General features: G+C 33.0%; 3 protein-coding genes across 3 annotated transcripts; 1 reads left to right on the top strand and 2 right to left on the bottom strand.

Moving 5' to 3' along the window:
• Nucleotides 1-2,372: 2,372 nt before the first annotated feature.
• Nucleotides 2,373-3,005, bottom strand: LOC112522784 (Werner Syndrome-like exonuclease). Its single transcript, XM_025132092.1, has one exon. It carries the CDS (start codon nt 3,003-3,005, stop codon nt 2,373-2,375), a length of 633 nt encoding a protein of 210 aa, XP_024987860.1.
• Nucleotides 3,006-5,686: 2,681 nt separating this feature from the next.
• LOC112522783 (putative B3 domain-containing protein At3g24850) lies at nt 5,687-6,418 on the top strand. Its single transcript, XM_025132091.1, has one exon. The coding sequence runs from the start codon at nt 5,687-5,689 to the stop codon at nt 6,416-6,418; it is 732 nt and encodes a 243-aa protein (XP_024987859.1).
• A 950-nt stretch (nt 6,419-7,368) lies between these two features.
• LOC112523507 (pentatricopeptide repeat-containing protein At3g26540) lies at nt 7,369-9,864 on the bottom strand. Its single transcript, XM_025133128.1, has one exon. The coding sequence runs from the start codon at nt 9,689-9,691 to the stop codon at nt 7,643-7,645; it is 2,049 nt and encodes a 682-aa protein (XP_024988896.1). The 5' UTR covers nt 9,692-9,864; the 3' UTR covers nt 7,369-7,642.
• Between the last annotated feature and the right edge of the window lie 3,748 nt (nt 9,865-13,612).

Genomic DNA, 13,612 nt, shown 5'->3' with positions numbered 1-13,612 from the left:
ATAGATTTAATAATGAAGTCATTTATTTTTTGTTTAATAATGTAATTTTTTTATAAAGATAATAATTAATATTTTGTTAGAATTCAATGATTATCGTAGATATATTTTAGATTTTTTATATTTAAAATAAGATACTTATTCAGTATTTGATTATGTTTATCATATATGTTCGTCTAAGATTGCCAGCTCACATTTTGGAACAAGCTCTCCAATTCATCCATGAATTTGTGGAAATCTACCTTGTCGGAAATTGAACTTTGGTTGAATTTTCTAACCTTTTTTCACCAAGAATCCTTAAATCCACATGGAAATTGAAGAACTTGGTTTGTTAACTGTCCACACTCTTTTTTTTTCACCATCAATCCTTAAATACTTTTGCCGGTTCAACTAGTATGAGTGTTGATCATTTTTTGTAACTAGTTAACCATTGAAATGAAGTTGTTTCCGTAAGTGTGAATCCAATGAAAATTACATTATCAATATGACCAACATACTCAATCTCTATGGCGAGTCTAAGCAATTGGCATGCATTTGATGCGACCAGTTTCACGTTTTTAGTCTAACATGATGCAACCACATTTCATCACTGAACACACATGGTGCAACCATATTTCAACAATGGAAATCAAATATGAAACCACAATCATCAAGTCACACAAATGATGCAACACTATTTCATCTGAAACCAGATTATTAAACCAACATTTTATCAAACACCTAGCTTACTGAATAAAAGTGATGTTTTTTTTAACCTTGACTGTCTTCTTTGACAGTTGCTGTAATTTCACAAGAAGCTCCTTTATGAGAAGTTCCTCCCTCAAACCGTCTACTTGAGGGTTTGATGTCAAGAGCCTCATCATCTATCAACACTGGATCTGATGATGCATAAGGGTAACCTTCCATCAAACACTAATAACAAGATTGACAACATTTAATCCCTAGCCATGGATTAAAGTTAAAATGGTGGGACTTGGTCATATAGGTTGTAGGAATGTAAAGAGTTAGGTTGCAGCTCTATCAATCTGGAGGATCAAGGGGTTCTCGTTAGATTTTTGCTTGCCCCTTCATAATATATTTAAAGAAAGTCCCTTTTTCGAGATTCAATTTTAAGGTAAATTGTATTAAAAAGTAAGGTATTAAATTTCATTTATATTTTAGTACCTAAGATATAAAATTTTAAATATTTAAGTACTCGTGTAACCGATTGAAGCAGTAACCGATTACCATGCTGGTGCTGTGAGTCATGTGGTATCCAACTCAGTATAAATTTTTATTGAATTTTAAATTCAAAAAGTAAGTCAAATCATTCGTCACATTGAAAACTGATTAATGTTTCAACATGATACTTAAATGTTTAAAACTTAACACCAAAATGAAAGTTTTGAAAGTACGTTACCCAAAATATGAATTAAGTTAAAGTACGTTACTTTTTTAGGCAATTTGCTCTTCAATTTACTTGCCAACATGTTAATTTTTTTAGTCTAATCTTTTATATATATTCAATCTTATTTTTAAGAAGTTAAGTTCTTGATAAAATATTCAAAGTTAATTGGTATCAAACTAAACCAACTACATTCATATTAATAGGATCAATTAAATTTATTCCAACTTAATTGGTACTAATTACGATTGATTGATGTTGTTTGTGTTAAGCAAGGCATCGACGTTAGTCTCCCTCCCCAAGTCGGTCGTCGCATTCCATATTATATATATATATAGATGCTTACGTTGAATAAAAAGCCTAATACTATCATATCTTGATCTTTGTTTTTAGATTTACGTAAGTGATCATAAAAACTATAGCTTTAAAAGGCTTTTCATTACTTGGTAGCCCATAACGAAATTCGACGGCTACAAACAAGAAGGCTATGATTTATATAAAGTATGCGAATTTTATCGTTCATTATATAGTTAGTCGTGTACATTTTATATAAAATAAGCTACATTTACCAACTCTACCATTAAAGATTTATATAAACATTCAATTTCAAAAACTATATGGTAATACCCAACAATACGTTACAGTGACACCATTCAGAAATATAATTTTTTCCCCTTACGACAGACAATACCGTGAAACGATGACCGTCGAAGAAAACAACATTTACAAGTATACATCTTCTTTCTCACATTACTACTTGCGTTACCACCTATTCAAATCTTTAGATTTAAATTTTTATATGACACATTTCATATTAGAGTATATGAAATATAATCCAAGGACACAAAACGACAAAATATTAGATTTAAGTCTTCAAATTCATTTCTTTAGAAAAATCGAAGTTTTCAGCAAAACAATACATAAACAACCTTACCAAAAAAGTCAATTAAACTAAGATTGCATCGTTGTCCAAAATAAGCCTTCATAAAATTTAACCTTGAAGCAAAAGCTTGTGACCAATCTTGTATGAAGCATAAGCATCAATACATGCATACTCTACTTGGTTTTCATTAAGCACCCTTTCCTCCCAATTGCTCATGCAAACATGCTTTGGCTTCTTCATGTAAAGCCCCACCACCTCCATGGCAAGATCCTTCAAACCCGGCCGACGAAACCTTCCCGGCCACATGGTCTTTGCCACCTCCCGAATATCTGTACTTTTAGAACAATCCAACCCATATTCGTTCTTAAGCTTCAAAATGTCCTCATCAACTTCAATTCCCACAAAAGTAAACTTGGGGTTCAGGAGAAACATTTTCAGGGATTCTGGGATTTCGTCCATGTAGAAGAGTTGAAGGATTAGGCACTTGGTGTCGATGCAGAGTTGAAGGGTGGCGGATTTATTGCTCATGGATCGGATTTGGTGGGGCCGCCATTCGACGTCCAAGCCCACCACCACCGTTGGGTGGTCGGCGTGGAGCGAAAGGAGTTCGTCCACCCATTCATCAGYGATGGCAGCTTTGGTGGTGACGGTTGTCTCGATTGTTTTGGCGTCGTAGTTAACATGATACTTGGAGGATGTTGAGTCGTAGGTTATGGTTGGGTTGGTGTTGCGGAAAGCCATGGGGAAGGAAGGCAATTTAGCAGATTSAATTGAGTGTAGAAGGCAAGTCATATTATAGTCATCTTGTAACTCACATGCATGACCTTTGGACTTCATGATGAATCCTTTTGGTTAATAAAGTTTTAGGCTCTTTGAATTCCAATGGAATATGAATGAATTGGATCCTTGACTGTTTGGTTTGTGTATAAAATGAAATTGAATTCTATAGATTGCATCAATTCCCTCGCAATTTAATTCCATTCCTACCAATTTAAAAATGTACTCTAAATCTTATCTTTTTATATGATACTTTTTTTCTCTCGATAATATCATGTTAATAAGTTCAACTCATTTTTTTTTACTGTAAGAAAAATATAACATATTATTAAAAAAACACCCTTTTTCTTTTAGTTTCTGAAAATGGTCACAACTACCACCATGTATGAGATTTGAAATCGTAACTTAGCATCTCCAATATATATATTTTTTAAAGGGTAAAACACACAAAATATCAATTTATTTTCATAAATTTCTTTATTATAACATTGTATTTCCAGTTTTTCTTATTATAACAATGTATTTTCAAACTATTTTTTATTAGAATATTAAACTTTGAAAAATTTACCCATTATAACATTAAGTAACCTTTTGATTTAAATTTTCACATTATATCATGTTTCCATGCCACCTCATTGTCCATGTAGGTTGTTCATATGTACTATAGTAATGTGAATTTCTTATTACAACATTGTACTTTTAAAGTTATTTTATTATAACATCTAATAGTTCTTATTAAACAATGTACTTTTAATTTTAATATTTAGATATTTTACATGTTATTTAATAAATATAAAATTCTAAATTATTCATTAATATACCAATATTAATAAAACTAGTAGAAGACAACTTATCTCGCTAATATTTTTTTAAAAGAATATGTGTTTTTTGAAAATAGAAAAAAAATTGTTCATTTTTTACCAAAAAAATATTATCTTCAAAAAAATCTATTATTTGTTAAAAAAAATTAACTTGACGTATAAATATATTAAATTAATTAGATTTTTTTGAATTATTTATTAATATAACAATATTAAAAAATTGTAGAACACAATTTATTTCGTTAACATTTTAGAGAGAACTTTAAGTGACATGTATTTTTTTTGAACAACATAAAATAAGAAGTGTTACTTTTTTTACAAACAAAATGTATCTCGAAAATAATATAGCATATTTATCTAGGAAATATTCTACCATAGATTATTTAATTTGGATGCAACTTAATAGAAAAAGTCAAAAAAAAATAAACGTTTTTTTTTAAATCATATAAATGAATGAAAATCACTAATAATAATTTGAAATATATTTTTATTTTTATTTTAATTAAGTCATCAAAATGAAGTGTCATTCACATCATCTCATTAAACACAAGCAAAAAAAAATCAGGAGGTTAACTGATTTAAAAGGTAACATGTTACCCATTGCTATAATGGGTAGATTTTTTAAATTGCGATACCTTAATAAAAAATAATTTAAAATTATGTTGTTGTAATAAAGAAAAACAAAAATAGAATGTTATAATGAATTTTTTTATGAAAGTATGTTGTTATTTCATACATTTAACATTTTTTAAGTGATGAAATTAGTATAATATTTTTGTTCCAACTGATATTACTATGAGAAATAATTTTATATTATATTTTTATTAATAAAAAAATTTGAAACTAAATATTTAGAAAAAAATAATATTTAAATAATATAGTGGATGTATAATTTCTAAAATAAAGATGTTGAATATTTACTTTTTTTAGATTTTTTATCTAAAACAAATTTTAGAGATGAATGTCTTATAAATATTCTTAGATTAGGAGGAAAGAGGAAAGTATTTGAATATGTTGACACTTCATTACATTTTCCAAACTAATAGAGAATGACATGTCATTTAAAAAAGGAAACACTTATGTTGATTTTTCTTTAAAAAATTATTATTAAAAAACGATTCTATTAGTTTTAATTACGATTTCATAGGGAGAAAATGGTTATGACTAAAATCATGAATATAATTATCTCTCTTATTTGATTTCACCATTTTAATTGTATATAATTGAATATTTGATGGTCCACACTCCACACACACATATTAGAGAGAGGAATTTCCTTTTTCAAGAAATAAATCCGGTTCTTCAAACTCAAACATATTTTAGTGGGTCCCATCGCAATATTTAACATAATATGAAGTAAACAACCTTAAGTTACCCAACACGCTTCTTTCCAATTAATCCAACCATTTAGCAACGGTTAATATGTATATAATGAGATAATCTTGATGTTTCCATATTAAATAAAATAAACAAAACCTGAATATGTACATATGTAAATGATATATATGGAACTAAAACAAATGATGAGAAGTATATCTTGAAGATTGATTTAATGAAGCCAATGTAGAGTTGTGCACTTTCATTGTAATCGATTCCAGTTGTAGCAATTAGATTTGGAAACTTGGAGATTRTTATCTCTTCTTTCTAATATTTCTTGCGCTAATTCATCCTCATCATATACATACTCTCTCTTATATCTTATATATATATACCCACAATTACAAACACCTCCCCATCAATCATCACCCACCATATCATATCAAAACTAATTTCTTCTTCACTTTCAATCTCTGTTCTTCATTCATGAAACCAAACCAGTCAAGCATGGAGGATCAGAATGAGGATCCTCTTGAACTCAGGTTGATGCTGCAAGCTGAACTTCCAAAGACTACTCTTGCTGTTAAGGCCACCAGCAGATATGTGATGACCGAAGAGGACAAATACTATCTGCAAAAGATTAATGAATTGATACAACACAAGATTCAACTCTTCTCTCGTCAGGACCAGGCCTCATCGTCTCATCATCACCAACTCACCAAGAAACCTGTGAAAAAGCGTCCACTTTCGTCCATAGATGAGAACAACAAGAAGAGGATGAAGATTCAAGATAAAAAGATGCATGTCCGTTCCCCGGCCATTAGCAACGACACAACAGACCGTTTGAAAAGGTTCATCACCGGAGAGATGAAAGCTTCCAACTTGAAACTGGTGATCCAGAAAATCTTGTATGCCACCGATCTTGCAAAAAACCAAAACAGGTTAAGCATGCCGATGAACCAACTGGAGACACTTGACTTCTTGACAAGCGATGAGAAACAATTGCTGGATAAATATGGTGAGTTTAAGGTACCACTGCTGGGGCCGACGCTGCAAATGCACACGAACCCCATGACGTTGAGGATGTGGCACTTGAAAACCACCAGCAATTACGTTCTGAAGACCAACTGGAATCAGTTCGTGGAGAAGAACAAGGAGTATCTGACAGTAAACACCAAGGTACAGGTGTGGTCGTTTCGTAGAGAGGAGCAGTTGTGCTTTGCCATTGCATGCGTGTAATTAATACCCTAAAACTATTCACCTTTTTACACTGGTTGGTTCATGCCGATTAGGATTAACGACTAGTTTAGGGTATATATATGTATTAGAGGATTCTCTTAAAGATTCTGTTTGTTTACTCTCTCTCTCTCTCTCTCTCTATATATATATATATATATATATATATGGTTTCAAGTGGCTTATGATAAATAGAAGTCAATAAGTTTTTTTGATCTAAATGTTGCGTAAATGAATATATTACACATACGATGGAGTCGAACATCTACAGTTTCTTGCTTGCAGAAGATGAAAAACTTCGATGGTCAAAACTCAAAATTTGAAAGAACAATTAGACATCACTTTCCATAAAGTATAATTTCTGAGGACTTCCCTTTGATTGATGATCAAGAAACCATGCATGCTTATATATATATAGGGTGTTTTTATCATATACGCATCTAAATTTCGTAAGAGAACATCAGAGAGGAATCAAGATGGGTGGTAATAAGAACTATGAAGATCGTAAATTGGTTCTCGTCGAAAACCAAACCAATGTTTGCGTGCTTTTCTTTTTATCAAAACAAGGTAAAGGTGCCAAAGACTCGCCAACTACAGCCACGCAGGCTGATTTAGCTTGTTATTTTGTCACGTCAAGTGAAACGGCAAGAAGAACTGGCACCGAAAGAAGGTAAAAGGTGCCAAAGACTCGCCAACTACAGCCACGCAGGCTGATTTAGCTTGTTATTTTGTCCCGTCAAGTGAAACGCCAAGAAGAACTGGCATCAACTAGATATCCTGCAGATGCTTCCATTCCATGAATACTAGATGGTATTCCGAAGCATGTTAAACTTGTATGGAAAAGATGGTCCATAAAAGAACTTTGTGGCATCATGTGTTGTTTTAGATAGTAGTAACAAAATCTAAAATTATCAAATACGTTACTCTTATTTATTGTATATAACATCCCAAACATAGAATTTTTCAACCTGTCCATATCCCACAATCATTCAAATATGAGTTAATGAGTCTCTGGGATCCCTTGAATTTGATCCCATTTGCTTTTCTTCCCTTCAATTATGTCCCAATGACCTCCATCAAATATCATTTCAAGTCTTCTTCAACAAATTATTCATCCAAATGGATCTGGTCTATAACCACTATCAATAACTTCAATTCTTGATTTCCCTTCACTTCTGCTTTGTTCAAACTACTTCCAATGGCACTCACCATTATGTGGTTATTCTCCTACATGAGTTCGAATCGGAAGGGGACTGATGGGTTCAATTCATTAAGCCGATCAGCTGTCCATTTTCCCAACAGCTGACATCTATAATCATGGCAGGCATCAAAAACTCTAATCAACATTGCTGCAGTTGGTTCAAATGGCATTTCCTTAACAAACTTCTCAAGTTCACCCATGAACCCATACCTACAATAGAGTTCAATCATGGACTCATAATGCTCCAACAGCGGTATAACACAGTATTTGCTAATCATTGCATCAAAATATTGCCTACCCAGTTCGACACGACCCTCACAGATAGCAGCAAGCAAAACTCCTTGAAATGTAATATTATCTGGTTTCAAACCTTCACGCTTCAGCATCTCAAAAATCTCAAGAGCAATGTCACCCCTTTGATTGTGACAACATCCCAATATCATCGAGTTATAAAGAATCAGATCCCTTGAAGCAGTTGCTTTGAAAACCACGAGTGCATAATTGAGACAACGGCATTTGGAGTAAGCATCAATCAAGGCTCCATTTATAACAATGTCCATATCGTAATCATGTCTGACCAAAAATCCATGAATCTGTTTACTTGATTTAAGTGCAAAGATATTTGCACAAGCAGCTAGAACAGTTGCAAGAGTGTGTTTATGTGGTGGTGTTTCTTCTAGCATCTTCCAGATAACCATCATCACTTCTTCGCTCCTTTTATGGCGTGCATGAGTTGTCAATATTGAATTCCAAGAAACAGCATCTCGCAAGTGACTCATTTGATAAAACCAAGCTCTGCAACTTCTCAAATCTCCACATTTCCCATACATGTTAAGAAGGGCATTACCAACAAACAGATTAGAGTTAAAATGACGCCTGTAGACAAAAGCATGAACCTGTTTTCCCAATTCAACGTCTAAAAGGCCAGCACATGTGCCCAAAATCAACATGACTGTAACATGATCGATGTCAATGTTGTTTTTGCAGGTTAGATGGACAAATTCTAAGGCATCTTCCCATTTATAATAGTGTGTGTAGCCAGCCAACATAGCATTCCAAGAAACCACATTCCTCTCAGGCATCTCATTGAAGAGCTTCCTTGCTTCTTCAGTTCTACCATTTGCTGCATATGCTGTCACAATCGAAGTCCAGTTGATCAAATCTTGAGCTTTTGGAAGGTTAAAGACACTTTGAGCGCTCTCTAGGTCTCCGTGTTTTGCATACATGTCAATGAGAGATCCTGAAACTACCAAACTGTCTACAAGATTTGTTTTGACTGCAAAACCATGAACCTGCATTCCCTCATTGATAGCAGAAACCTTTGAGCAAGCACGAAGGCAGTTTGCCACTGTAAAGCTCAATGGCATAACATCATTCCTCCTGATCATTTCGAAAAACAAAAGCACTGCCATCCTCTCTTCATCCATGTCATAATGCCTCCTAATAATCACATTCCAAGAAACCTCATTTGGGTTACAGAGCTCATCAAACATTCTCCTGGCATCGCTCAAAAACCCACCCTTACCGTAAACATCAACAATCGAACTCCCGATAATCACATTCCCACAAAACCCATATTTCACAATGAGTCCATGTATTCCCTTGGCAAAATAAATTTCCAAAAGTGAACCACAACACCCCATAACACTAGCAAAACTTATTTCATTCCATGAAAGGCCCTCCTTCTTCATATCCAAAAACACTCCCAACGCCTCTTCCGCGAACCCATTATGGGCATATGCAGAAATCAAAGCATTCCAGGACCCCCCATCTCTCTGAGGCATTTCATCGAATAGTTCCCTTGCATCATCCATACACCCACATTTGCCATAAGCTTCTATCGCCCTGTTCAGTAAAAAAATAGGTGGTGTCAGATTGAAGGTCAATAAATGAGACTCGACTTTACGGGTTTCAACGAGGGCACGTCTGGAAGCACATAGATTGAAGAGGGAAGCGTATAGAGAGAAATCGAAGGGGACTGGAGATTCAAACAAGATGGAAACTGCTTTGGAGACGCTGTTAAGTTTGAGGTGCGCAAAGATCTTGTTGGTTAAGGCTTTGACATTGGCTCCCATGGAAGAAACAGTATTAGCTCCGCGAGCAACCTATGTAGGCAAATCAAGCAGGTTCCTGCGTCTACTACCACCAATTGACCCACACAACATTTCTAGACTGACGATTTCTGCTACTGTTTTGCACCCGATCAGAAGCTTTGTTTCAGAGTTCGACGAGGATTGCAAGCAGGATGGATGAGGACTGTTGACTTGCAACAGAGAATCAGTGTGGATTGCAAAGCAGGAAGACGAGGAAGAGAACGGAGCGGTGATTGCTGTTTCCACCCGGGTCGGGTCAAATCAACTATGGGCTCATCCTCCATCCAACCAGATTTGGTTTGGCCGTGGCAGTCATGGGGTAAGATTTTAGTTCACCAAAATGACAACGCATGCAACAATATATTCGGTAATCGCTTACCATGGTACGAGTCGTCGCTCTCACTTACCGGGTAAGACTCTTGGTTATCGTCTCACTCTTACCGGGTAAGATTCTTAGTTCTTACCATATTCATTTGATTAGATAATATGACTTGGTAAATGCTTACCCGAGTAAGCGTTTGGTAAACGGCCCCTTAATTTATAAACCGTGAACAAATACTTAATATTTTCAGTTAGAGACTATTTGACGGTTGCTGAATGGTTTTGTGCAAAATGATTAACTAATCAGAATGATTAAGATGCTCATATATGATGCAAAATGAAATATAATTGTTTGGTAATTGTTTACAATGAAATTAGGGCCCTGAATGGTTAAGTGAAGCTCATGATACAAATCATTCATAGGGTTTCAAAACCATTAAGAGATAGACTTTTTTTGTCAAACAAGATTTACCTTTTAACGATTCAGAGGTTGCCTCTAATAAAACTATTAAGAGGTAAACAAACAACCTCTTAGTAAATTTTTAATTATTGACATTTTTTCTGCAATGAGGAGTAATTTATAGACGTTTAAAGTTCCAATTATATGTAGTCTAACAAACATCTTTTTTTGTAATAAAATATGAAAAATTAAAATTGCCGAATTTTTTTTTACATTCAAATTCAACAGATTTTATATTTTAATAATTTTAACATTAACAATATTAATAAAATATTCAATACATTTAGTACAGATATTAATTCTCTTTTTTACATATTTAATTTCAATATCTTTTATCAGTAGAAAATAATTAACTCTCTTCTATAAAGTTTTAAAATTTTCTCCACATTTAGAGATTTCCACCTTTATCACTCTTTTTTCTCTATTTTTACATATCATTTAACATAGTTGTTGGAGCAGTTCTTAAATCTTCAAAATTTTCTATTTTAATACAGTTGTTGGAGATGCTCTAAATAGTTAAATTTCAAATTATGTTTGGTCAAACTCTGATATAATAATTAGAGTGTAGATTTTTCGCACTCATGTACTTTAAATTAGAAAAAGAATGAGTTATATACGGTACTTAAATTTGAATAAGTAATAGGGAGAGATTTATGGTCGAAGATGGTGTATAGTCAACGAATTGTACAAACCACTGAAAATTCAATGGTCGTTTATAACTGTAGACTGAATAATAATAATAAAGAATAATCAAGAAATCAATTATCGTTTTTGTTTTGTCAAAAATCCTCCCAACTAAAATATTTCTCGAATTGTTCTAAGTAACTACAAATTTGGTCCCTGTGGTTTGTTATTTATAACAATTTTGGTTCTTACAATTTCAAAATTACAAGTTCGCCAATGTGGTATACAAAAACGACCGGATTTGGTCCCTGCCTCTAACGGGAAGGCTTCATCCATCCGACCGAATTTCCGCCTTATCACCCATTGAGGGCTTCATCAAACAGAAGGTGTCGAACCAGGCGCCCCTGATTTCACTAAATCATCCATCAAGGGCTTCGTCGATTAAAGTTTGATTCCACTACAATTGTTCCTCCTCTAGAAGATTAGGGGAGTTGTATAAACAACAATGCCGAGCAGCAGGGACCAAATCCGACCATTTTTACATACCACAATGATGAACTTGTAATCTCAAACCTGTAAGGACCTTAGGATATTATAATACATGCTTAAAAAACTATTTAAATCTATCTAAACTTGGATCAGGAGTGGTAGTAGTTAGTTGAAATCATCATAAAAATCAAGATGCAATTATATACTATACATTCAGATTTCTATTGAGTTTCATTTTGTAAGTTATACGGTTTATCATGATTAACACATCAAAGGTTTATAAAATTGACATAATAAAAGGTTTAAAAACAAACTGAATTAACTCTTACCGATTCAAGAGATTATTATAAAATAAAGAATCAAAAGATAGAATCTTTTAAAAAATTACACTTCAAAAACTTTAAAATTTTAGAGAAATCATTCCGATACACTTAAAATTTTAGAGAAATCAAACTCACCTATGAATCGCACTTGATACAAAGGCTGATCTGGTGCATCTCATCCTAATGTACATACAAGGATGAAAATCTCTTTCTTACGCTTCTCATCAAAACTCAATCCTTATCACATATGCTGCTAATTTCACGTGTGAAGAATTGATATATGCACATAGAATGCGGAATGGATAATTAATGAATGTAAATATCTCCAAACAGATCTTTAAATTAAAGAAAACTATGTCCATTTATGTCAAATGAAAGTTTATTTAAACTGCATCAAGTAAATATAACATTTCTATGATCAACCAATTTGTGATGGAATCGGGCCATGAGGATGGCAAACGCATGCGCCTTGGTCACAATAAGCATCCTTATTATGACACCAAACTTTTTTGCATAAATCGTCATTACCCTGCCACTGCGATAACAAGGATCTTCCTCTGAGGTTAATTGGTACATTTGACGTTGATTGTAAGGAAAATGGCCATGCTGAACACAAAAGACGAAGAAAGAACGTTATTAATTAGATGACAAAATTTTGAAGGAAAACAATAATCCATGAAGGGTGTTTTTTTGTTTAATTTGTTGTTGTAGATTAAGTTGATATTATTTATATTTATAAGCAAATTAACACTTACAAATTTAATGCATTAATTTATTAATTAATGCTTATGAAACGCAGCTTTAATTAAAAGAAAATTAGAACTATACTTTTTAATTGCAATTAATTGGTGGGTTATAAGAATAAATATGTGGTTGGAGTTATTTACCTTCTCATAAATAAATCATACAAAAGGGTATAAGTGTAAAATGTTATAGTTAGGTTAATTAAATGCTTAAATATAAGTAGTTGGGTACAGGTTAAAATAGAGATGCAAAAGGTCTAAGTTTTTGAAGTCCGTTTTCAGTAAGCAAAAAATAGAACTCGGGTAGGGTGGGGCTTTTGGATTGAGATTAGTGTTTTTTATATGTATATGGTTTGCAATTTATTACTATTTTTGTAAAAAAGCTTCCTCCATCTCCGGTGAAGCCCCCAATCCTCTAAAATCCAAATGCAAATCGAAATTCAAAATGAAAAGAAAACAATATCGAAGCTGTAATTAATCTAAAACTTCAAGAACCCGATGTTTATCACTATCAGTGTCCAGTCATTAATGCCTGATTCACCAAAATGTTTCATCCACAAAACATATACAAGTACAACTGATCACCACGATATCATGTTACTTCAAACTGGCTCATGGAGTTTCCCGAGATTTTCACAAGGAACCTATCACTAACTACTGTAGTTAAATTGAAGATCGTTTGTCTTTTATTGAGTTTAAATGAAAAAGAAAGAAATAAACCGATGCTAAACTTGAGGATGGTGGTTGAAAATCAGTTACGCTTTTAACCCTTCAAAGACTTCGGTTGTTTTAATTTACTTCCCTTACTTTTTCAATTTTTATCATATATATATATATATCTATATCATATTAATTAATTATTAGTTAAAGTACAATAAAAAAATACGTATTTTCTTTTACAAATTACACCGTTAGAAAGATGTCGTCGATATCATCAAAACGA

This window comes from Cynara cardunculus (assembly GCF_001531365.2).
Source record: "Cynara cardunculus var. scolymus isolate 2C chromosome LG 12, CcrdV1, whole genome shotgun sequence".
Taxonomy (NCBI): Eukaryota; Viridiplantae; Streptophyta; class Magnoliopsida; order Asterales; family Asteraceae; genus Cynara; species Cynara cardunculus.
This window is presented reverse-complemented; position numbering and strand designations above follow the sequence as displayed.

Bases quoted from the DNA above. Each gene is read 5' to 3' on its own strand.
- LOC112522783 (XM_025132091.1), top strand. From the start codon at position 5,687: ATGGAGGATCAGAATGAGGATCCTCTTGAACTCAGGTTGATGCTGCAA.
- LOC112523507 (XM_025133128.1), bottom strand. From the start codon at position 9,691: ATGGGAGCCAATGTCAAAGCCTTAACCAACAAGATCTTTGCGCACCTC.